The sequence below is a fragment of the Ammospiza nelsoni genome, chromosome 5, assembly GCF_027579445.1.
Source record: "Ammospiza nelsoni isolate bAmmNel1 chromosome 5, bAmmNel1.pri, whole genome shotgun sequence".
Lineage (NCBI taxonomy): Eukaryota > Metazoa > Chordata > Aves > Passeriformes > Passerellidae > Ammospiza > Ammospiza nelsoni.
The window spans coordinates 40,351,092-40,377,305 of record NC_080637.1 but is presented as its reverse complement, the minus strand read 5'-3'; the positions used below and the strand labels follow the sequence as shown (position 1 = coordinate 40,377,305).

Sequence of the window (26,214 nt, the reverse complement as noted above, 5' to 3'; positions counted from 1 at the left end):
TGGAGATGAATTCCTGGTTTCCTTTTTGTGCCTTTTCTTCAACCTTCTATTCTTTCTGTGGGGCATGGTTTGTTTTCCCTGACAGTTTGAGATTTCTGAGCTACTGCGTTATAGTGCCAGCACACACTGTGCACAGTAAGTGAACAAGAAACAATCTGGCTGTTGTTTCGTGCTTTGCACATAGCAATTTTCTTCCCATGACTGTATTTTAGATCCTAGTACCAGATGCCTGCTTTTAGGAAGCTAAATGTTTCTGTCCCGATTTTATGTGTCTAAGATTACAATTCTGATGAAAAATCAAAATTGTCATCCAATTAAAATAGCAAATTATGCAAATAATCAGAGTGCGTCATAGTACTACTTCCATAAATTAGAATGAAAGCAATTGCTCTATTTATTACTGACCTTGGCTTTCTGTAGAATGGGCTTCCAATATTGAATGGGTTCATCAAGGTGAAGTTCATTCAACTAAATTTAAATCAAGAAGAAATTGAAAAGCAATTTTCATAAATTGTACTTCATTCTTTTCTAGCATTAAAATAATAACGCTTCAACAAATCTTTTATATTTAGCAGAGATTAGGTAACAAGAGTAACAGATTTGCTTCTCCCACTTACTCTGTTTAGACATCCACCAGCTATGAATAACTGGAAGCCAAATTCCCAACAGCAGATTTCAGATCTTTTACCAGATAGGAATGATATCATGTAAAGAAATGCTTAGACCGAACAGTGCTATAAATGATATGCCACGTGCACTTAACGATACATTTCATTTCCTTTTAATAGGCTATTTATTGCATGATCTTCTTTTGTTATAAATTATCACAGCTCTATTGAAGTCAATGAAGCCTGTTTGTATCAGCTAAATCTCTTCTCCTTACTGCTGGATAATTAATATTGCTTTTTAATATTTAGTAAAAAAATATGTTGTGATATTGAGGGGCATGAAGAAAAGCACAGGCAAATAAACATTAGGACTGCTCTGGGACTTCTGCAAGAGGGTGTTGAATGCCAATGTTTGTGCAGAAAAATAAAAGCAGAAATCTCATCATAATTGGTATACAGATATTCTGGCTATTTCAGTTCAAGATCTTTAAATTAACTTCCAAGAAAAAAGGGGAGAAGGGAAAGAAGTAGTAATGAAAATGAGCCCTGCATAAAAGTAGCCCTTGATCACACATGTGAGGCAAAATGACTGATTATCTAGTCTAGAGATTATGAAGATCAGCCTGATTTTGCAGTAATGACCATTCTTAAACACTGGATTACATAAATAATCCTGAATAATCCAATTTAATTACTCATACTTTTGTCTCTTCAAGAATGTGACAATTTCATTTGTAAATACTTAATGACGAACATCATCTGCTCACATACACCATCATTCATTGCTCAGTGTTGTTCCTGAAGTAACATGTGCCTTCTCTTCTATCCGAGCAGACCATTCTGTTTAAATTGCTGAGAAAACCAGAAGCCATAGTGACCTTTACACGATAATTAAACGTGATAATTCTGGATTATCTCTTAATTAAAACAGAGCTTTGAAACACCCTTTGTGAGTCTATCAACAACTGATTCCAGATAATCTGGGGATAAAGCAATTAATCTTTCCTTTTGATTGCTTTCCTGATCCATTTTCTGAAAGCAGGTATTAACATTGTTTACCTTCATCATCATTTGTCTGAGCATTTGAACTTAGTTCTACCTATCGGAGTATTTTCATATTTTCCATTGATTGGGCACCTTTTCAAGCTCTTTCTGTAATTCAAGAAGGGTTTTCATACAAGCAGTAGCTCCACACTAGCCATGTGGGGTTTTTCTTGGTTAAACTCTTGGTTAGTTAGTTCCTGAGAACATTCACATTTTGATCTTGCAGTTTCAAAGGTCTGCTATATAGGCTCATTAGTCTCTGTATTCAGTGTCATAATATCTGAATAGCTACTGTCAATCAGTCAAAAAGTAGTGGTAGATTTTGAAAAGGACAGAACATGTTAAGGAAATCAGAGCTGAAGTGAAATTTTACTTCACATTATTATTTTAATTGACCTGTTCAATTAATGGAAAACCCCACAGAATGACTTTAAACCCCTGGAGATCAATATTCTCCCTTTTACATTCTGTATTACCTCATTTTGGGAAACTGAAAGTCTGCCACAGAATTGGCCTTACTGGATGCAAAGGTTTTGTAACAGTTTGGAAAACAGGATTTATTTAAAACCATTTGTGAAGAGGCTTACACATGTATTAGTGCTTTATTTCTCTTTCATCCCTATTAATCTCTATGAGGGTTGCTCATAAGGGCCAATATTACCCAACAAGGCCAATCTCTCCCTGTATATTCAATTCAAAAAGGTGGAGTGCCCTGTAGAAGAACTACGCCAGGTCTATCTTTCCCAATTAATTTGTAGCAAGAGTGTAGGGAGTTTTATATCACCCTCTGTGAATATCCTTCTCCAAAATTTTCCCATGTAAAAATAGCTATAACAATTTCAGGCTGTTTCCTGTAAACTATAAAATAATTACAACAGTCATTTGTCTTTCTTTTCATACATTTCATGTTATCCAGAAACATATTAACACTGAAACTGCAGTTGATTATTAACAGATATGTTGCAGGAACATATAAAGTTTCATAATGAGCTGGAATGTACTGAGTTATAGCAAACCAAGGTCAAAACTATTAAAGAGGATTCATAGAAATTACTGCTCTATCAGCAGTCATAGGTAGAAAGTATTTTGTATTACTTTTCATTAAAACAGGCTTGTCAAAATGGTGCATGAATTTTCTTGACGGCAAAAGGAAATGGAAATGTTGTTTACATTAATAAAGAATTTATAACACACCTTGAAAGCTCCCATCTTTAAGGCATTGCTTGACTTTAACATAAATGTCTTTATTAAGTCTTTTTTTAAGATGACAGCAATATGTGGCTCAGTAAAAATCTGCTAAATAAGTCTTCATTTAGGTGCACTTCTGATGATTATCACCAGGAGATAATGGAGAAATTATTATATTTCATATTGAATTTCTGCCCATGAAACACATGAAGAGTTTGTGGACTGCTAAGAATAACTGAAACACATGACAGCATTGTAGATTTTTGTGCATTAAAAGTGTTACAGCACTACTTAAATCAGCCTATGATTTCAGTGCTATACTTACCACATTCCTGAACTCCTCTATCTTGGACATAAAAGAAGAGAAGATACTGTGCTTATCTCTCAACAGTTACATTTTCATGTGTGGCAAGAAATAATTTAAAGTTCAGTATTACATGGTCCTTCAATGAAATACTTATTACAGATCTGCAAACGCTGCCAATGTTGTTTAATAGTGATTTTGGTATGTGTATAACCAAAAACAATTTACTCCACCTACAAAAGGGAGGTTTTCCTTTTTTTCTCCTACTTTAGCAGGACTAGAATTTGCTACCGGTTCCAATTTTCCTTTGCAAGGAAATCCCATTGACTGTGATTTCCTCAGAATGAGAAGGAGGCATTCGAACACTTCTCTCTCTTCTAATTGGTGTCTGCAAACTCCTGAGACAAGAGGTTGTATTTTGTGTTTGTGTGTGAGAAGAGTAACAAAATCTTGCTAAGGTGTGAAACCATGGCATTTCCCCTTCTGCCACTCTGCAGAACAATGGCCTTTTACTGCCCCTTCCTTGGGCTAGAGGAAGAAAGCCAATTGAATCAGGAAACTGAACCAGGGGTATCTAAAGAGTGATGAAATATGAACAATATGAAACTGTTACTCAGTTCAGATTGTCCCAAACTGATGCCTGATGGCTCCCTTCTCCTAAGAGGCCAGTACATGGGTTTGTAAGAGCACAGTCCAACACTACTGAAGTCAATGGGAACACCATAATTTACTCTGAAAGGATGGAAATTGAACTCAAAGAGAGAAAAGAGTTATCATGCTGCTTGACTGTTATTTTTCCTGCTCCCAAAGAAAATGTTTCTCCTTCAAGGATAAAGAACATGGGAGGATAGTGTAAGTCTAGTGTGTCTAGGAATTGTGAAACCTTGAAAGAAAAGCAGATACAATGAGCCACAGGAGATCCACAGCTCAAAGCAGATATCTGGAGATGTAATACTCTCAAAGCATTCATTCATCAAGGCTCAGAAACTCTGCTGCATTTTCAGCTCAAAGTGTATGTACATGTATATGCACATGATTAATGCTCTACTTGACATTTCTCATACTATAATAATACTGTGAAGTTCCTCTTGTCTCAACAGCCACAACAAAGGAAGTTGCTGAGCAGTGCCCAGACTACCATTTGAAAAGAATTTGAAAAGAATGAGACAGTGAATGCAAAAAATGGCACTTGCTTTATTTTCTGACTTCAGATGGTAAGTAAAGTAGTCTGTGCCATCTGCTGAACAATTTGCCTCCACACTGTCTTGTCTGCCACTAGTTTAACATGTAATGTTATATGTCACTGTGACAGGAGTGCAACATTAACAGCCCCTAACAGGGGATGTCTTTCAATGGGATGACAGCTGACGCCGGCTCTGCTTCTGAAACACCGCCAGTTTCACTTCTCTCCTCCAGACTCATTTCTCAAGATTATTAATGATAGTTTGAGACTGAATTTGCAGCACACTGAGTTTAGCTCCTGACAATTACTCCCTGTCCTTTCCAGAAGGGAGGCCTGTGGGTGTTATGACAATATCATTTTATTATTTTAGCTCACATCTTTTTTCCTTGCTGTTTTTTATCACACTCACTCTGTCATCTTCTCTGCCTTTTTATGGGATTTTTTTTTTAAACTTAATACTGCCTCCTTGTAAAAAAACCTCAAGAGCCTATGCTAAATATCTTCCTTCTCTGCCATCCCTACTTTTGACACATGGTCACACTGAGGAATCGCTGTGGCAGGGTACAGAATTTTTGGACAATGGATGGCTGCTTCAAGTTATGCCTGCTATTTTTCCAGAGCACTAAAATTGAGGCTAAAGCTATGTCATACATACTTCAAACTGGAAGTATCCCCAGATACTTCAAACAGAAAACTATCTATGATCACTAGCTGTTTACTACAACAACTGTCACGGTTGCTAGCTTTATCTCACTTTTGTACGCTCCTGTCAGACATGGGCTTTGTATTAAATTTTGTGGGCTTTTTCACAAGTAGAGCCAGAAACAAATGAGAACTTTCAAAAAATAACTACTGATAAGTTTGCAGGTCCAGCAGCATTTGAAAGATTTCATGCTTTCTCTCTTTGCAAATGCGATTTGCGGTCCCGTTAAAATAGAGTATTTTATATAGTTGGAACAAACCATGGGAGCAACTTCATTAAAAAAACAGTTATAGAGAGGTTATTGAAACAAAAGAAGTAGCCCTAGCACTGGTAAGGCTTATGAGCTCCTGCATGGCAATGCATTAACGTGTCTTTATGGCTTCCAGGCCAGAGCTGGCTTCCATTCAGACAGCTCAGTGTGCAAGCAGATCAAACGCGCGACTGTCTGCACCCGTCTGCGCAGACAAAGCCTCAGCTGCTTTCTCTGGCTCATCCTGCTCAGGCTGGGTTTGATGCTCCCCAAAGAAAACACACTAAAGCCATTAAAATTATTTATGTGTGCTCTCCTAAGGCTCCAAAAGCTAAGTGCTGGTGGTCAGCAGGGCTTCCATCTCTTTTCTTGTGGAAAAGACTCTGCTAAGTAATCAGACCATAAGCTGAAGGCTCATTCGATTACATAGCACACACAAACAAGAAATTGCCAGTGACTGATAAAGGCTCAATATTAGCTTTACTAAAGAATGTGCCGTCTTGCTGAATTTCACTTACAAATGGAATTAACTACACTTTTTAACTCACTGTAAGCACAGCTCAGGTTTGATCTGGAAGCAGTAGTCAGAACTGAGTGTAACACAAATAAGCTCCATGATGCTTCCTAATAGAAGCAGTGCATTTTTTTCATTTCCCAAATTGAAGGAAAAGTCAATGATCTTTATTTTATCAAGAAGGCTCATCACCACATGCTACTATCACACCATGTCTGAAGAGCAATGAAATGCTCCTTTGTCCTCTTGCAGAATCACCATCCTTTATGGAAGCGTTTACTAATGCTAAACATGCTTCTCCATCTCAAACACAGAGACTGGCAAAAGTTATCTTTGGCTTTCTTCAGTGGAAAGAGTCAAGTTTCAGGTGAAACTAGCCAATATTCATAAGTTTTCAGATATTTATATCTAGCATGTAAAATGGTTACATAAACCCCTTGACAAAAATCACAGTATACAGTTTTGCTTTTCTGGCACAACAGAGCACTTCAAAGCAAGGATAAATCTTGCACAACCATTAAATAACATTTTTACATGGGCTGGTCTGAAATGCTTTCATAGATTTTCATATAGTAAAGGTTCAAAGCCCTCCCTGGCTTTCACTCTAAGAAGCTATTTTACATTTTTGTGTCAAATATGCCCAGCATAAGCACAGAATAGGACAGTTAATGATAGTAAAGAAACTCCAACTATTAAAACAATAACTACAAAGCTGATTTTAATTATAAATTTAAGTCATTCACATACATTTGTACTCTCTTGCCCCCTGGGAAGAAAATAAAAATGAGCAACAGATCAGTATTTCAGGTCAGTTTATGAAATTCCAGAACATAGTCAGATACTGTTTTAAAAAAAGTAATAAAAAAAAAAAAGCACAGATAACACAGTAGTGTTGCCAATGCTTAAAGCTATATGTAATAAACATAATATTAAATTCCAATGGTCCATGCTCCCATTGAATCTATAATTTTGCACCTCCCAAGCAGCTGCAGAAAATAAGGAGATCCCCATTTGTTATGATTCTAAATAATTTTGGATACAGTAAGATGAAAGATACAAAGTCAAGATACTCTATTTCTGGGTGGCCAGTTTCTAGTTCACTGCTTTTGATGGTCTGTTCCTTGATGTCAGTTTCAAAATATGGTTTCGTTTATTGGAAGACTTTTGTTATAGTATTTTACACTGATCTCATGACCTCCCTTGATCTCCAGGAATCCCATATTGCAGCAGGAAGTGGGTAACTGAGCAAGCAACTACTGCACAGAACCTTGAACATAACACTTTAAAGCAGTAAACTTCACAGGGCTTCTCTCTTTCCAAGAAGAATTAAGACAGAGTGTCTTCTCAGCTGTGGTTTCTAAAAACTTTGTGATCTTTGGTACAAGAATAGGGAGCTAACCTCATTATCTTTCAAAATTCTTAGACACATAATTGCATCTTGCTGGCTTACATTTCTCTGGCAGATGCAATTGGATTTAGTACTGTTTCTCATTGACAAAGGCAAATGCCTTTGAGCTTCAGTTGCTCTGAAGTGTTAAATATTGCTTTGTTTTGCTTCAAAGGCATTTCTGCCGTGGGAAAACTATCACTTTATGACCCTTGTGTATGTTGCAGGAGTGATGGGGACATTAAAATATTCTGATAGCCTCAGGAAAAGGTATCGAGGAATATACCAGTATTAATAAAATAGTGAGTGGTGTTTTAAACCTTCCCGTATATCAAAGCTCCTAATGTGACATTGAAATCTATAGAACACACAGTGCATGAGGAGACTGCCAGTATTTCTCAGCTTACCATACAAGGAACGGAAGTTTTAAAAATTCAAATACACAGCAATTACACTACATGAAATTTTCCTTCACTGCTCAAAATCGGGTCCAAAATACCTTACGGCATAGACCCTAAAACCTCACATCCAGATTTCAAGTCTCAGAAGAAAAACCTGCTAGCAGAACTGAACCTCTGTACATTAGAAAAACAGGCCTGTGAAGTGCAGAACTAATGAGGCCTGGTTTCCTTTGGGTTGTGCCTCATGGAAACACCCCCTAATGTCCAAAAAGGTGCAAACTCTTGTTTTGCAACACTAAAGTTCTTACTCTCCAATCTGGAATTGCTTTCAACATTTCTCTCCCCAAACAGACTGAGGGAGGAGGAGGATGGGAGAAAGCACAATAACAGAATCTTTTTTTCCCCATATCCAGCTGCCTATTTTCTGGCTACTAACAGTACAACTACATGTATGCCACTCTTTATAGAATTTGGCCAAGAAAGATCACTAGGTGATAAGAGCAGGATAGACAGACACCAGGTAAGCCTCATCTAACTAAAAGAGAAGTCAAAGCCCATCCATATTTCCAGCCAAATCTTTTCAAAGTCTTCTACTTGATGCTGGTCTTCCTTAACCACTGTTTCTGTTTGGAAAGCCATTCTCCATCATACTGATCACAGCATCACACTCCATCCAAGAGCGTGCAAGGAAACCGCCTCCTCAAGAGGTAAACGTGTTTGCTTATGCAAAACTACTAGTGAGACAAGAAAGCTAAACTGCATGCATGCCAGTTGATAAAAGGGTTCTTCTATCTGATTTTGGGTAAAAAACACCTTGTTAAGTACAATTTATGGAGGGTTTTTCTGCTTTCTTTCAAACACTTCTGTATCGGGTTTTTTATTCTCCTCTCTCTTTCCCTTGCTTTACATTCCTGTCAGCATTTGATAGTCTTTGTTTAGGTAAATTCTCTTGTTCCGGGGAAATGCAATTCCTTCATTACTTTAAAAACAAGGCAGCAACAATGGAAGATGTCATCAAACTTTTAAATGTGGAAGCTTAAAAACAGGTTAATCACAAAGAAAATAAAATCTATTCCGTCAAAATAATGGTTTTGACTCTTCTGTTAAAGGCTTCTGAAGTAGAAGTACAAGTAAATTGTATTATTAAATGTTTGAAATTAATTAACTAAATCAAATGGGACAGCATAATGATTAGTAATTTTGGTATTTTAAAGTAATAGAGCATAAACTTCCTAAGGAAACATATTTATTGAGCAATTTCAAATTGAGAATGTTTTCAAAACATAACAGCTTAGAAATGGATTGCCTCTCAACCAACTGAATAATTCTGTCAAAGTCAAGAGCACTTGGGGAAAAATCTTTCTAGGGAGCAAGAACAGTTTAAAAATACACTAAACAGAAAGCATGACAAAATTTTTCAGTAATGTTAAAAGCTAAATGAAACATTAAAAATGAAGCATCAATATCTCATATGTGCCAAAACCCAACTAGACAACATCAGACAGCTGGAATTAGTTAAAATATAGACTATTTAACTCTTTAGAATGCAAGTCCTATCCATATTCAAGAATACTGAGATGTTGCACTCTTTGTTATGGGGGCAGGCATCAGTGAGTCATGTCAGCTCTCTTGATATTCAAAATGAACTGGCCTGGTGTCCTTGAAACAGGAGACAGAAGTGAGGCTGCTAAACATCAGTGCTAGAGTCATCACTGAGATAAAACCATGTCAGTATGAAAAAAATTCATCCTCAGCTCAGAATTAACCTTTGTAAGTTACCCTCAAACTGAATTGATTATTTGGAAATTCCTAAGCACAAAAAATTTAAAATATCATTATGAATTCTGAATTATGTTTAGTTGTGTGAAAACAGGTATCTTTAAATCACACAAGAGAAGGAGACCTGTAGGTGAAATCAGACCTGCTCTCACCATGAAACAAACACTTTTCCTTAAGGTTAATTTTGATAGTGGAGCCCTAGTGGAAAAAGTTAAAGATAGAATCTCAAATGTTAGGCTTTGTGCTTTCCCAGATCAACTGCACCTGCGTACGCAGTATGATAAATTATATAATTGTTAGATGTGATGATTGTTTAGTAATTAAATATAATTTTTATATAACCATAAGAAGAATAATGAGAAACTATGTTGGAAATTCAGACAGGGGCTAAATTTATGTATACAATAGAACAATATAAGTTTAATAATTACCATGAAAGTTATATAACGATAGAGTATAAAAACATGCTCATTTCGGATGTATGGTCGGAGTCAGATTTGGGTTGAATATACCCCTGACACCCAGAGCTCTTAATAAAAAGCACCGCATATAATCCCCCCTGATTATGTGTTTTTGAATGCTAACAATTTTATCAGAGTCACCTTTGTTGCAAAGTTACATCTTCAGAGCATATTTATCTAGTACCAAAAATAATTAGCAGACACTCCAGCTCTTTGAATGGCCAGCTTTAGTCAGAACTATCTTGAGTCCAAGCATAAGAAAAACAGGAAACCTCTTTTGAAACCTTAAAGTGCTGCAAGACACAGTGACAAGTAATATTAGTATCTCTAACCCACTGTATAAAGGTAATTAAATCTAGCAATTTCCTTTCTCATCTCTTTGCAGGATTAAGGAAACAAGGATTAGAAAATATAGAATCAATCACAGAGCTGGTAGCTCTTCAGTTTGGCAAGTGTTTGTCATCACTGGTTCATCTGTAGTGAATAAAAGATAGTATTAAGTTTGTGTGAGTTTTTCCTTTAAGGGCTTACCTGGAAATAAATCTATGTCCTGTTTAACAACACTCATTCTTTAGCGCGCTTTCCATTTTAACCTCACAGTAACAAAAAAAAATTATTGCTCTTTATAATTGTTACCTGTTATGAGGAATAAATGTCATGATAAATAACAAGAAAAACCAGGGGTCTTTGGGTTCAGCTCTGTGCCTTAGTCAGTAGTGGGACCGTAAGATTTTTCTAGATATGGAAGTGTAATGTGTGGGCATTGTTACAGAATGCAACAAATGTGGGATTAATTTTTCATGTGATAGACAGCTGGCTTTCAAAAAGTGTACACATCTAATCCTTATTACAGCACTGGGCTGAAAACCAGATCTGATATAAAGGTAATTTCTGTTGTGTTTCTGAAAGACATTCTCACGTGATATCCTCTGTCCCTGATGCATCCTTTTCCTCCTACTGTTGATGGATTGCATTAGATGCACCAGCTTTTCTTTGACCAGTTTCAAATGATCTGTGTATTTCAGTCAGTGTTCTGCTATGCTCGTGGTTTCCCAGACACACCACTCCTTGTCCTATTTCATCTCACTGGATTTCATTGAGTTCACCTAAAAGGGAGGTGATCATATTACAAGTTGGTTTTCCTAGTCCTCTTTTTTATACTTTTATTGTTTTGCTCCTAGGCATTATGTTTGTTAAAGGATTAGTGATTACCTATTCTGGAGTGAGTGCTGTGACAGATTACATCAAGGCAGAGCCTATCAATAAATCCAATCATTCTGGCTTCTCAGATGGAATAATTGTCCTCATTCATGTGCTGTAAGCATGAAAGACATCAACTGGTACAATTATAGAAGCAGCTTCAACAAAATGAACTTGTCAATTTGCTTTGTTAACAGCCTCAAATGTAATTCTAGGTCAGCCTAGGATCCAGCTGTATCACTTCCAGTCATGTTAACTTGTACTTCACCAAAAAGTAGATTTTTGCTTTCAGCATGGATAATATTACACGAGTTACTATAGATCAGCTGACATACAGTAAACATCCATGAAAAAAAATGTTTAGACAAATCAAGTGTGAGGTGACGAGCCTTAAATTCAGCTTCTTGCATGGTTTTTTAATTAAATTAAATTAGCCCTTGCTTGCAGTGACTGTTGAAGGTGACTGAACTCCAGCTGGAAAATATCCTATAATAGCCACAACAGTTTAAAGGCAAAGTAGAGAAGCTGAGAGGTAATCTACATACACAACAACAATCAACTCTTCCAGCAGTTCTTTGAAAAGGTAGAGTTCATCAATACAAAATCAATATCAAAACTGAAGATTAGGTAAGATTAAAATATTGCATTTTAAATTCAAAAGAGAACCCTCTCCAATAAGCTGCATGATTAATTATTTTTAAAAAGCAAGTTTACTGCTTCAGTCAATTGGGTTTAAAATTTTTTGCCAGCCAGCTGAATGACCAGCACTGTGGCAGAAAATGAACACACCTGAACCTATTCAAGTGGTGGGAGGTGAGGCTATTAGAAAATTAAAGGAGGGAATGATGCTTTTAGAAAAATCAAGCGATCATGCAATAAATCCCAGCTGTGACAATGAAGGTAGAAAAGAACTAAACATGAGAACCCAATCACTGGAAAAAAAAGGAAATTAGGACAGAAAAAGACATCCATTAGTGAAGTTATTTTTGGTAAATAAAGTGAGGAACACATTTTTTCACTAAAAGTTAACTCAAACTTTTCACTTTTTAACAACATAAAAGCATTTCAGAGGAAAAGATTGTCCATGAGGTCTGTGATAAAAGAAAACTAATTATCAACATACAAGAGTTATTATAACTGCACTTTACAAAAGCAATGAGTAAGAAGGATTAAGGATAGATTTTACCCTGATCCGCATGAGATAGCATATTTAGATTCTTTGGTTTACACCAACTAGAACCTGCTCTTTTTAATATGAACTTCAGGCTAGAGAAATCCACATAACTGAAAGAGGCTCAGGATTTATTAGGGGTGATGTATTTGTGTATTTGTGATTTCTCTTTTTTGGTGTGTTAAAAACATCAGTAAAAGAACTCAGGTAACTTTCAGAAAATACAGCTTTTTGTTTCAGCTACATTTTGTGAGAGCAGAAGTAAGTATCAGTCTGTGAATCCTCCTCTTCCCCTTGATTACTTAGCTTCATCCTATCAATCATGATTATGTTCCTGGTACAATAATTACAGTTTTTAATCAATTTTCAAATATTGCTCAGCGGACTGTGAAGCGCATTTGAAGCCCGTCATAAGAGAAGTTATACTGAAAGCAACTGAAAACTAATGGTTTTTGCAGAATGGGAGGAGAAAGGGTTATATACAGGAATGACAGACCATCTTCTTATCAGGCTTTGCCATTAATTCAGTACAGCACTGAAATAATTACAAACGTGCACTTGACAAACTGAAATGTAAATTAGTTCTTAGTTGATTACTCCAGTTGCCTTAACAACAGAAGCTCTCACAGCATTTGGAGGGAATATATCTTTCAATAAATTTTATTTTCCCAAACATACAAGAAAAAAAATTTCTTTTGCAAAGCATCCTTGTTATAATTTGGTAATGTGATCTTGCAGAGTAAAGCAACAACTCAGTGGTTGTGTCCAGCCTTTCTCTGCTCCAGCACTGATGTTTTAAAGCAGCTTCTGTCTTGATGCTCTTAAATAACACAGCTGCACATTGCCTGAGTGAGGCAGTAGGCTCCAGCAGACAAACACAGTGTACCTAGGTGGTTTCTTGTGTAAAGACCACTTCATGTCTCTATTGCTGAACAAAGAATGTGTAAGAGCAATTTTTACCATGCTAGGAGATCAGAAAAATAAACAGCAGAACCAGCACAAAAATGTTAGTAAGTCCTTATCACAAACAGTTTTCTACAGTGAAATTTTAGCCACTTAAGTCAACGACAAAAACATTATCATCTTCAACTGGGACAGAATGTCTTCCTTACAAGCCAAGTAAATGAAAACCAGCAGCACACTGTTTGAAAAGCAGCAGAAACAGTACAACAACAATTTCTATTATTTGGGAGCAGGCCCTCAAGCAGAAGGACCCTTGAGAAGTTTCCTGTTTGAAACAGCATGTTTATTTATTTTTTCCAGGTTTGCCACATATACTGGCTATGTCTTGTTCTCTTAGGATTTTGTTAGCAATCAAAACTTCTCTCCTCAAGAGATTTATTGCCCTCTCCTATTTTCAAAGTACCACCAAGACAGAAATGTCTGGCAGGGGAAATTACTGCCAGAAAAGTGCCAACATATTAAAACATTTATTTAAAACATATAACTACCTGGACCTTTTCCCGCATTTCAGACACAAGATATACTGTATCTAATATAGAAGGATTGGAGCAAACCTTTGCCATTGAACTTTGCAGTGAGTGACACTCCACTAAAAAAAGCCCACCCTTCAGCACTTCTAATTGGGTATCCAACCTTGTGAATCAAGTAGGCTCCAAGGGCTTAGGTATGTGCACAGAGTTATCATCCCCCTTGTACTGGGTCTGCTCCACATGTTCTTAGTAATCATCAATGTTTAATTTAACAGATGGCTGGAACCTGTACAATTCCTCTTACGACGTAGAGAGTATGGTTATATCATTTCCAATGTTGAATTAAAAGTAGAAATCCAACACCAAGTGATGCTGCATATTCAGAATAAGTTAATCTATCATTTCTACAACTTTCTCAGTCTTTCTGATCTGAAATGTTTGAGGTAATGTTATGTTTTAGGTATTACTGTCTTTTCTTGTCATTTAAGAGGTAAAACCAGAGGTGCGTATTAAAAAACTATTAACCCTGTAATGAAGTAATTTATATAAAAGTTAGATTTGTGTACCCTGTTATTCTTCCTTATAGTCCCTTGAATGAAGCAGAAAAACTAATTACTTTTATTTATACAATCCCACTATAACACTTTCCAGCCAGCTGGAAGGAACAAATCACTGCTCTCAGGACAGAACTGTCTGCAATGAATATGGCAGGGCAGGTAGGGACAGGAGCCAATGGTAGGAGTGGGGTTATGGGATGACTAAGATTAAGGAAGTTTCAGAGATAATCTCTTCATCTTGCCACTTCCTGAGATTCTAACCAGGGAACGGTCAAGATGAGTATGTCAGTTTGGGATTTGTCCAAAAATGTAGGCATGTAGTCCCTTTCAACCCAAATTTCTAGGAGCCCAAATATCAATTGGCATTTCTATAATAAGGACTAAAATGGGGATTTCTTCCGTGCTTTTTCTTTAGATGTTAGTGAGTTGTTACGGCTACTTTACAATTTTGAAGGTAGAAAAAAAGCCAAACCAACAGACATGTTTTTGAACCCTCTAGCAAATGAGAACAGTAAGCTTACCATGGTGTCTGAGCTACTGCATAGCTTTGTAAGGTAATAATACTTGATTTTTTTAAAAAAAATCCTTTTGCATTTGTACACTTTGATTATAAATGCTTTCAGGAAGCTTTGGTCCAGTTTTGCTACAGTTCTGTATTTTGTATACCACAGGTCTAATGAGGTTGCTGGAATTCCACCTCTAAAAAGAAAAAAAATCATATAATCTGTAGAGGTAGTCCTTTTCATATTATACTTTTTAATAAGATGGGTGAAGTCATGCATGATTGCCAGCTTCTCTCTCCTGTCTCACTCCCTGGCCATTCTTTGGGGACCTAGAAAGGTCCAGCCTGTTTCTCCCAGCCCAGCCTCTCCCTATGGTCAGTGGACACTTGCTGACTTCTAGAGGTTATTTACAGTAGAAATTATGTACGTCATTTGCAGTCCCTGTGTAATCTTCCTAAGCATACCTTGCTTAGAGAGCAACTCTTCACAAATATGCAACAAACGATTGCTAAGGCAATCTGGGAACCCAAGAACACCCACATGCATCACATCTCACTGCTTTGTGGGCCAGAAGGCTGCAACAGTGCAAAAGAAAAATTTCTGATGTAACTCTTGCCAGTAGCCATTTTTAAGACTTAGTGTATTATATTCTAGGTGTTCCAGGGATGACCACCATTTAGTTCATGCATTTCTTTCAGAAACAGACTTGATCTTGAGACTCAGATGGGCTCACCTGATGGCAGGATTAGCAAAATTATGGTACGTGTAATGTCATGCACAGCTACAAGCTGTAGCTGGCATGATTGGAGAGTGAAGATTGGAGAGTGAAGATCCTGCTTCATAATTTTGTGCCTCTTCCAGGGAGAAGTGAGATATGTTTCTTTATCTTCATTTGGGGTTACCTGGGCCCAGGTGCGTGCATCAGTTTTCTGTGGAACTCTGAGGGTTTTGTAGAACTAATTATTTATTTATATGGGAACAAAGCTAAAAAAAGTAACTAAATACAACCACAAGATTTCCCCTTCCTTATTCTTATTCCGAAGCTTCCCTCAGAAGATGAGAAATATTGATTTGATGACACCTTAATAAGTAATTTTTCAATAACTTTGAAAATCTTATACCTTAACTTACAAATGGTAAGTTTTAAATTATGATGAAAAAATCAAGCAAACAGCAAAGCACAACAGCACTCCAGTAAATATTATTACACTGATCAGTATAAATGTATTTGAGTAACAAATCTGTTCACAAGTCTTAGTAATCCTATTTGCAGGGGATTCCTTATCTTTTCAAAATCATGGTCTTCATTGAGTTAAACAAAAATCTACTTTTTTAATGGTCCCCTCTAATTTACATTTATGTATCACTATTGAGAGTTCACAAAAATCCTAAACAGTACCCATCTCATTTCACATGGCTTTTTTTTTCTTCCTATGTCAGAGAGGAAGGTTTCATATCAATCAGAATAAACATTAGAGTAAATAACTGATTCAGAATGAATTGGGTAAATGTCTGCAGACCTGACAGAAAAATATCAGGCTATGATGGTGCCAGTGGGACACACACTTGTTCACATGAATGCAAAGAGTGTCTTTAGCACAATGAAGTGCAAACCCATCAACTGGATATCAAAATATTCTTAGAATGCTGGAGCCAATTGTAAGTAACCAAACCAAACCGAATCAAAACAAATTTTATTTCTTTTGGGCTTTGGCTAAAAGGCATAAAACTGGTGTAGAAGCTCAAGCAAAGGTCTTCTCTGTCTTTTGCTTCAGGGAAAGTTGCTCCTTTTCTGGTCTCTAAATAATTCATAAAACTAACAGAGGAGAAGGGGGAAAATTTTCTATGCAGGAATATCTAAAGACTCTTTCAATTAATGAGAACTATCAGGAGACATATTCCATTTTTTAAAAAATCAAGAAACAGAAATTTCCAGTTATATAGCTAAAAGATAATTGCCACTAAAACTTCATAGAGAAATGGCATTTTGGAGGGAAGAATAGTAATTAAAACAATAGATTTTAATGACAGAGCTACTACACTCTATCCACGAATTTGAAGGCCTAAGTGCCATTCATTGAGCTCTATTGCTATTAATAGTATGTTTAATTTTTTTAAAAAATCATTGTTAAATTATTTCATTAAGGAAAAGGACTAAAAACTATGAGATAATGGTGACTGAAAAAAAGAAGAGTCCTACTCTACCATCTTACATCTTCATGTTGTCATATCAAAATGTTCTCTATCACAATACGAAAAGCAATGCTGTATTCCAGAAACTGTGGGTGTGCAGAAATGAGTCACTTTGGCAATGATTTGCTTTGCATATCAGTATAAACCAGAAGAGGGAATTGATTTAATATAACGAACAATACACTGAATTATACACTCATGTACTGGAGAGAAACTTATGGTTGTGGTTGCAACAAACATGACCAAATAATAAAGAAATCCATTCCATGAAAAGCTAATTTCTCATTGTAATAAAGAAAAATACTGGGCATGCAGGAACATCTGTTTTCAAGAAAATTAAAGGACAAAATAAAATATTTCCCAGAAGAGGATAAAAAATGTTTTGCTGACAGGAGGAAAAAAACCTAGAGAAGAATCAACAAAGACTCTCATACAACCACTGTTTTCCAGGATTGCCTGTTGCTGTAAACCACTGTATTACTGGGTTGAAAAATCTGTTCACCTCAGTTAAATAATTACTGAAATCAAAACTGACCTCAAGTTTAGCCATCAAAGCTCCATTTCTACCTAGCTCTAAACAGAATCTGTAACTTAAACTATTGAAACTCTGCAAGAGAAAAAACCCAAAAATATTCATATAGAAATAGAATGTCATCAGCTACAGGACCAGTGATGCAAGAAAAGACAGGCTCACACACAGCTCTATCAAATGAAGAAAACCCCATATCTTCTCACAACATGGCTTCTGCACTTGTTTCTTCAAAAGGAAATCTCAGATGTTTTTAAAACATAGATCTGTGGTTAAATGCACATAAACAGATAGAGATTTGTATGTACAAACAATTTAATCTCCAGCCTTACACATAAACACTTTTAAGCGCAATAACTTTAGTAAGTAAAGCTAGGCTTTGTCACTGAAATTATATAAAAAAATAATTTGAGTGTACAGCAAGAGTGAATGATTTAATCTATTTCATCTTAAACCTTTCTAGAAGGTGCACTGTGGTGTTTATGCCGTTCTGAAATGCTTCCTCATACATAACCTTCAAAGCTGTCCAGCTCTAGAACTGTGGTACAACTAAAGAGAGTCCACAACAATGGGGTAAATAAGATAAAGAATTTCTTTAAGAGAAGGGAGAAACATTGACTTGAAATGTGAATAAAAGTACAACTTCAAATGACTTCCAATAAAGGGGCATAACTCGAGTCACACATTCAGCTGTTCTTAGGTGTCATGGTTTAACCGCTGCTGGAAATTAAGCACCTCAGAGCTCATTCACTCTTTCCTGGTGGGATGGAGGAGAGAATTGGAACAATAAATGTAAGAAAGAGCATATACTGATTTAGGAAAGATTTAATAATCAAAATTTAAATAAATGTAATACCTGGAAGAAAATGAACAGTAGTAGTAGTAGTAGCAGTAGTAGTAGTAGTAATAATAATAATAATAATAATAATAATAATAATAATAACAACATCAACGGAATATTACAAAAACATGAGGAAAATAAAGCCCAAGAAACACATGCGATACAAGTGAAAAACAATTGCTCACCACCAGACAACTGATACCCAGACGGTTCCCAAGCAACAGCTGCCCCCTGCCAAACTCCACCCCAGTTTCACTGCTGAGCAGGAAACCATAGGGTCTGGAATATCCCCATGGTCAGCTGTCCTGGCTGTGTCCCCTCCCAGCTCCTTGTGCACCCCCAGCCCCCTGGCTGGTGGGGCAGTGTGAGGGGCACAAAAGGCCTTGATGCTGTGTGAGCACTGCTCAGCAATAGCTAAAACATCCCTGTGACATCTCTGTGACATTTTATAGCTCAAATCAGAAACACAGCACTATTCTAGCTACTGTGAAGAGAATTAACTCTATCTCAGCCAAAACCTGCACAATGGGGAATATATTTTTATGTCCTGAACTTTATAATACTATGTTCCAATGCCAGCCTTTCCTGTTGGCAATGTTTGGTTTGAATTCATTATTTTAGCAGAAGAACTTACAACTTTTTACAAGTCTATATAGCTTTAGGGCTTTGTTTTGTGGCATTTAAAAAAAAAATTACTGATGCATACACTTTTCCATAGTTTATCCTAGAATAATTTGATCTCAGAGTTCATTCTTTGCTCGTCCCTCTAAAGGTTTACTAATTTCCCCCAAAATGCTGGGAGGCTCTGCTCCCAGCCTCCCTCATAATATCCCCTCACAACATCAGATGTATTCTATTCCTCTAAGCACATTCTTTCAATGTCACACTGCTGAATCTCAGGGAGGTTAAATGTTCAGTATCTGTGTGAAACAAGGCAGGGACTTTTCAAATTGCAGGATCAGCCTACCTAAGGGAGCCTATCTGATCGTAATTCAGCTGCTGGTGCCTATTATCAGATGTGAACTGAAGGAGTGTCTCTCCCATGCTACCAGCATTCACCTCTGTCAGGCAGAACTGCTATGGGAATGCCTACAACAGAGTGCCAAGCCAGACCCAAATGAGCTGGTATGCTTACACAGAATAATTCAGTGCCTTACCTTCATCCTAGCTGAAATCTCAGAACTGATACAGCCATCCGTACCAGCTACCGAGTGCAAATTCAGATGAGTCTGTGAAAGCAGGACTAAAAAAATCACCAGACAGCTGTCATGTGCCTTCAACAGAAATGGAGACATAGCAAGTATCTGTTGCCTGAAAGTGTGATTCTTGGAAGAACAGAAACATTGGAAGCAGAGCACGAGGCAGACAGAACAAGGTCTCATGCAGAAGGGTTCATGGCTAAGGGGCCAGAGCAGGAGCTCAAGCCCATGCTTAGACTCTGCTTCCACAAGAAACTAGTGACACAGTTCAGATGATTCTTTGCACACTCTGCCTTCATCACCTGCTGCTTATAAACATCTCCTCAGGCAAGGAATGTCTGAAGGTGAGGTGTGACCTTCAATAAAAATATGTCATGACAGGTGGATTTGCAACTCAGTGACCAAAAGACTGCTCTGTTTATGCCCACGCATGGTTTTCAATCATAGAGCAAGTCTATCAATGCTCAGGAGCCGAATGCAACAGAACTAGGCAGATATAAGAATATTAGTGCTGCACTGAGCTAAGAAGGCTCTGTCCATAGAAGATTAAAAGACAGCCAAAAGGCAAAAGAACCATGTCAATTCATAACAGCTCTGCACAGGAGGGCAGAAGATTTGAACTCACCATATGACTTCGCAGCATGAGGAAAAGGTGACCTCATACAAGCAAAAGATCTTGCATGTAGGCAGAATCTTTTCTTCAGCTTTTGTAACCAATTACATTTTAACACCATTTTTACTGACATCATGTTTGGATGGTAGTATAAAAGTATTTTGTAAATATATTAATCAGCTTTTATTCCTACAGAGTTTAGACACAATAATCAAATATGATAGTTATCATATCCATTTGGCCAGATTTAGTGAGTATAAATATTAAAAAATGCTTTCAGGGAACCTTTTTGAAAATATCTCTGAAGTCTAATTCCAATAGAGTTTAGAAGAAAGCCAAATGTGACATGTTGTATTTTACACTATCCAGTTCTCCCACACACAAAATAATAGATTACTAACTAAAATAGAACAATTTAAAAACTCAGAGTGCTGTTATAGTAACACAAAGGAATACACAGGATATTAGTTATCAATGCTTTATTATTGAAAACAAAATTGAAATTCTTTTATCTGGCACATAAACAATTATTTCTACAAAAAGGAAAGCCTACAAATCTGATAATTTATACAAATAACAGTTTTTCAAAAAATAAAATTTTAATTTAGTAAACTTGTCTTGTGCTCTTTTTTCTCTTTTTCTTTTTTTAGCACTGTCTGCAATAATCCACCACAAATCCCTGAGCAGAGAGACATATTTTAAACATGTTTTAAATTTATCCCAAAAGAAGAAAGTTATCAAGCCCAGACCTATATTAAAAAAATGTATTCAGGGACATTCTTGGTAAATTTATGGTAGTCCTTTTTTCTTTTTCTTTTCTTTTGTTTTTTTTTTTTTTTTTTTAAAGAAACAATCAAAACCAGTTATCAATGCAAGCATGACAGCATATCACAGGAGTGCTCCCCTCTTCCCCCTTTTTGTGCAATGAATAAAAATTAACGAACAAGAAAAAGTACAAGTTAAAGGAGATAAATAACCTGGTGAATGATTAAGACCAAGAAGCCATCAAAGTTTGATGGCTGTTGAGCAAATAAAGCTGCAGGATACCACAGTTCTATACCAAGCTCAGTTACAGTTACTATCTATTTCTATACCTTTTCCCAGAAAGTCAGTAAAGCAGGAGAATAAGTTCAAGCTACCATTGTATTCTAACACTGGTTTCAACGATCAAGTAGAAATTCAACTTTTGATCTTTCAGTTTCGCTTTTCCAGCAAGAACATTATTTGAGAAAAACTTGACACACTCCACAACACCAAACAATCTTGCCCCTCTGGCCTTTCTGGTGGGCCAGTTGTAAACTTAGCAACTTATGGTATTTTAGTGAGCAAGAGCAAAGAAAAGGAAATACACATAACTATAGTTTTTCTACTATACTGTCTTTGAAACAGCTATTCCCCAATCTATTTCAATACAGATTTAAAATCCAAGTGTAAGGCTAGAATGACCAAGAAGGTAGAGTATAACTGAAGTGTTCCCTTTCCCATTCGGTACATACAATAATCACAAAACAAATGCAAGTAAAACCAAATAAAGGAAATAGCAACATTAGAGACTGTTATGTTAATGACAGGTAACATTGCTGCAGTCAAGTAATAAATAAATAAATACAGCAAGGTGTTCTTCTCTACATTTTTGTTGGAACGGTGCTCAACAGGTAAAAAGGAATACATAAACTAAAAACCCCAAACCCCTTTTCAGTAATAAAGAGTTTTTAGCAGAAGATCCTGAAGAAGCTTCAGTTCAAGGTGCTCTACCACTTTAACATTTTATCTATCTTTATGAAAGGAATACTGAAGCAGATACCAAAGGGCCATTAAATGAAATAGTAAATTTTCTTACAAACAATAATACTTATTCCAAAGAAAGAAAGCAGTTAACAAATGGCCTGGAAAAAAGAATTACTAAAGCTTCAAATACTTCGATTTAAAATAAATTATTTTGACATTTAAGATTGAAGACTAAAACAGTAATGAGGCTAAATCATTCTGAAACAGAAATAAATTGAACCTCACCAAAAGCATATTTAGATATTTGACAGCTCTGCTGCTAGCATGTGTCAGAATACAAACAGAATGCTAATATTCGGTTAGAATCTGAATGGGTTTGTTTAAAACACTAACAAATACGAAAAGTAACTGGCAATCACCATTACTGATTCCTCTCAATCTACACTATTTGAAGCATGATTGAATCAACTCCCTTCAGTTATTTGCTATCCTCATCAATGCATAACATTCCTTTTTCTCTGAGGTGCTCATGAAGTCTCATTTTACTTACCCACTAATATTTTCAAATCCCATTTTAAGTAGTAATTGCAAAAACATAATATGCACAGTCCAATTTAAAGTTGGATTTATCTCATAGCAAAGTAAAGAGAGTCAAACACATTATTCTATAATACCAATTATTTTTTTCTAAGATGACAGTCTGACCACACTGATTTGGTATCAGGACCAACATCCCTCTTGCTTGTATTACTAAATCACACCTCTGGTCCTTTTTTTACTAGCCTGCATACTACATCAGATGTAGAATGCAGACAGCTTCTTGGTCATTCTGTCTACCTCACAGAAATTTGACTGTGTATCTCAAGAAAAATGCACTAGTAGCTAACAAGCTGAAGTAACAGGCATACTCTCAGTAAACAACTTGCAATGCTGTCATCTAATCATGTGACAGGTTTGAAAAAAAGGGGCCATGTAAGCTGTGAAATTGGCTAGCAAGTGGTTCAAAAGTGAGATACAGCAGCATTAAGACAAACTGCAAACACACTGGATTTAGTACACATTTTAATGAGTTACAGTACCAGCAAAATACTTTGACCTACTATTACCACTTTAACTCCCATATGGTTTAGTGTATACTGTGTGATTTTCCCTTCATATTTCTAGGACAGCATACATTTCAAGTACCCACCCAAAAGTAAGCAATATGGGATTTGCAATTATTTATCAAATATACTGAAACAACTTCTCTCACGTGCCATTGTTCCAAATACATTTGCTGCGTAACAAGTTCTTCATGAATCCCTCAAAGTCTGCCTTTTTCTATTTCTCTATCAGAATAGCCTCTCCTAGCAGCAATTAGGACCTCAGATCCTTGCAGTCAAGTCCAGCAAGTTCTCTGACCTGACAACTCTGTGGAAGTTCAAGTTCTTGGGTTTAATCACTCTAAGGTAAAGAAGTTCAGAGTTTTCATCATCATGTTTTGGATGTTTTCAAACCTTGTTTCTCCATGATATTCCACAATTTGCGAAGATTGGACTGGGTGATGACATCATCAGGTTTAAGTTGAAGAGCAAGGAGGTAGTTTTCTTCAGCCTCTTTCAGTTTGCCATTCAGATGGAGAATGGCTCCAAGATTCATTAGGGCAGCTGGATACTGGTACCGATAAAAAAAAAGAAGGAGGAATATTACAAATATTTTCAATTTTTCTTTTTAGACAATCTTCTTCCACTTAAATTACTCCCTTATGTTTGCTGATTTTTCATGGAAGCAATTTAGTAATTTAAGCAAATACAGATAACAAGAAAAAGTTTCTGAACAGCTGCTGTGTAGTTTGTGCTTTAAACAGGTCAAGCTCTAGTGCCTACAGACATAAGCCTTCTCTCTTTAATGAGAAAACACAGAACTCAAAAAGCTTTAAATGTGGTAATGTTGGCATAACACAGATTCCAAGAGAAAATTAAAGTAATCCAAGAGTGAATTAGCAACAAGAATTTAATTTTAATCAAACCCCTTGCCAATAAAGAGTTTATAATCATTGGGAATAATTAACACAATAATAATTGGAACTTATCCCTTTCTTCTCTTTGTCTTAATTGTAACTGGTAAGAAATACAGCCTGCTCTCAGATTCTAAGGATGTCCGGGGGTTCTAAGATATCCATTTAGATTCAGGTTGTGGCAATTATTTCTTAAGGAATGATTGAATAAAATTAACAGCAGTGGAAAAATGCTATTTTAATAACAAAAATGTTAAAATTTTGTAACAAATCAATTTAAAATCTTATGTTACTAGAATTTTTTTCATGTTTAGCTAAGACAAAATGCTTAGCTTGTTTTTATTTTTTTCATCTCAAGGTTATTCCATTATGAAATAACAGGTTCTTCATGGTAAAAGCATGCCAGTCACTGGAATTAACAAATATTACAAGGGCAGAAAAGCAGATTTATGAAGCTGAAGAGTCTAACCTATATTTTAGCAAGCACCAAGGTATTCACATCCTAGTGAGAGCACAGTAAAGGCATTTGTCAAACCAGTGCTTTGCATTTTAAAGAAAAATGGGAAAAAAAATACCACACAAAGTTCACTATGGTTCTCACTCTCAGGTCAGCCTAAGTTTCAATGAGCTTTAGGATAACTCACATTCACAGTCACATAGTTTTGCATCAGAGGATAAGTGTTTCAAGCCAACACTCATCAGCGTTCTGCTCAAAATAATATTCAAAATGTGAATGGCATATCAATTTCAGATGACTGTGAGGGTGTGTTGGTGTGCTTTAGGAGCTCTCCAGTGACAATAACTTCAGGAAAGTGGTTAGACACTGGAACAGGTTGCCCAGAGAAGCTGTGGAAGTGTTCAAGGCCAGGTTTGATGGGGTTCTGAGCAGCCTGGTCTAGATGTCCCTGCTCATGGCAGGAAGGTTGGAATTGATGATTTTCAAGGTCCCTTCCAACCCAAACCATTTGATGATTGTATGAAAATACATTAGGTAGAAGGTCAATAAAATATGTACTACAGTTGGTCTCCCAGACTGATGTGGCAATAGGAAATCATTACGACGAGGAAGACTTACCTTTGTTCCAAGGCTCTCCACTACAAAGTAAAACTCATTACTCTTATCCTTTTTAAGCAAGCTCCAACAAAATCCCTATAATTCTTATGTCCAAAACCTATATTTTGTGGTGGAAATGTTGTTCAGATAATTCCAATGCTGTATATTCTCATACTATATATTAATATTTTCTCAGCTTTCTTCTTGCTTCTTTTAACATAGTAATACACACATCACAAAGTCTCATAAAGAACTGTGATGCATCAAATTTTCAGAACAAATGGCTTACAGAGTTTCAAAATTAAGCAAAACAAAATTAGTTCAGCTCTCCTTATTGTAAACATCACAATGCTAATGAAGCGGAATCTGAAAATGTAATTTTTAGATTTACTTCTTCTTGCCTTACCCTGACAGATTTTTTCCACCTTCTGTAAGTCATTCTACTGTGAATCAAACAAACAAAAATCCCAGCTGGGTTTTATATAGTTTTATCAGTTCAATACTCTTCAAAAGAAGGGAAAGTAGGCCCCTGAAACGTAATCTATGCTACAAGTAACTCATATTGGCAGCCATATTTTCATAGCACCATCTTTGAAATGCCAGTCTTGCAGACTGTTTTGTTATTAAATAATATACTCCTTAATTGCAGATGTTCAGGGTGCTAACTGATGTTATTAAAGTGAAGAATGCTTGGAAATCAACTCCCATGTACATTGATGACTGTCTAAATACCCCCCACATCTAATTCATTATTAGACTTCAGCTTGTTTGAGAGAATTTTCTCAAATCATGAGTAGGAATGTCCATTCCCTCTAGTCATCCTATTTCTTTCTTTAATGATAGTTCATGAATGAAAAATCTTTCCTGAAGTTATTGACACAGAGCTGTCATCTCACTTGAATTATAACTATGTGCGTGTTTGCACTGAGACAAAGCTTACAACGGATAAGGACTAAAAATATCTTAAACCTAGAAAAACTCATAGAAATGAGACACATGTTTAAATGTGCTCAGGGCTAATTCTACAGCATTCACAAAACTTACTGTGCAGGAAATAACTCATATGGCTTCCAGAATTCCTCCCCATTTCCTCTATACCCTCCTGAAAATATGGTGTGTGTATGGGACTAATCAAGAACATCATATATATAAGACCATATGCCTAGCTAAGAAATTCTCCTACCATCATGTCTTTAATTTGATACATAATTTCACAAGAGCAAGCAACAAAACCAAATAAAATGAACAAACTGCATACCTTTTAATTGAAATTTTCCTACTTCTACACATCATTTTTGATTTCCTGCAGGCCAAACAAATTCTAGGATTCTAGGCCATTAATGTTCTACACAAAGGTATCCACGGAAAATGTGAA

At 36.3% G+C, this 26,214-nt stretch overlaps 1 protein-coding gene across 1 annotated transcript in view; it reads right to left on the bottom strand.

Annotated features, from left to right (window-relative positions):
- Window positions 1-20,525: 20,525 nt before the first annotated feature.
- TMTC2 (transmembrane O-mannosyltransferase targeting cadherins 2) overlaps window positions 20,526-26,214 on the bottom strand; it is a 237,163-nt gene continuing 231,474 nt past the window's right edge. The window contains exon 16 of the mRNA XM_059472560.1: window positions 20,526-23,442. Within this exon, the coding sequence (XP_059328543.1) occupies window positions 23,263-23,442 (180 nt within the window). The 3' untranslated portion in view covers window positions 20,526-23,262. The remainder of the gene's footprint in view (window positions 23,443-26,214) is intronic.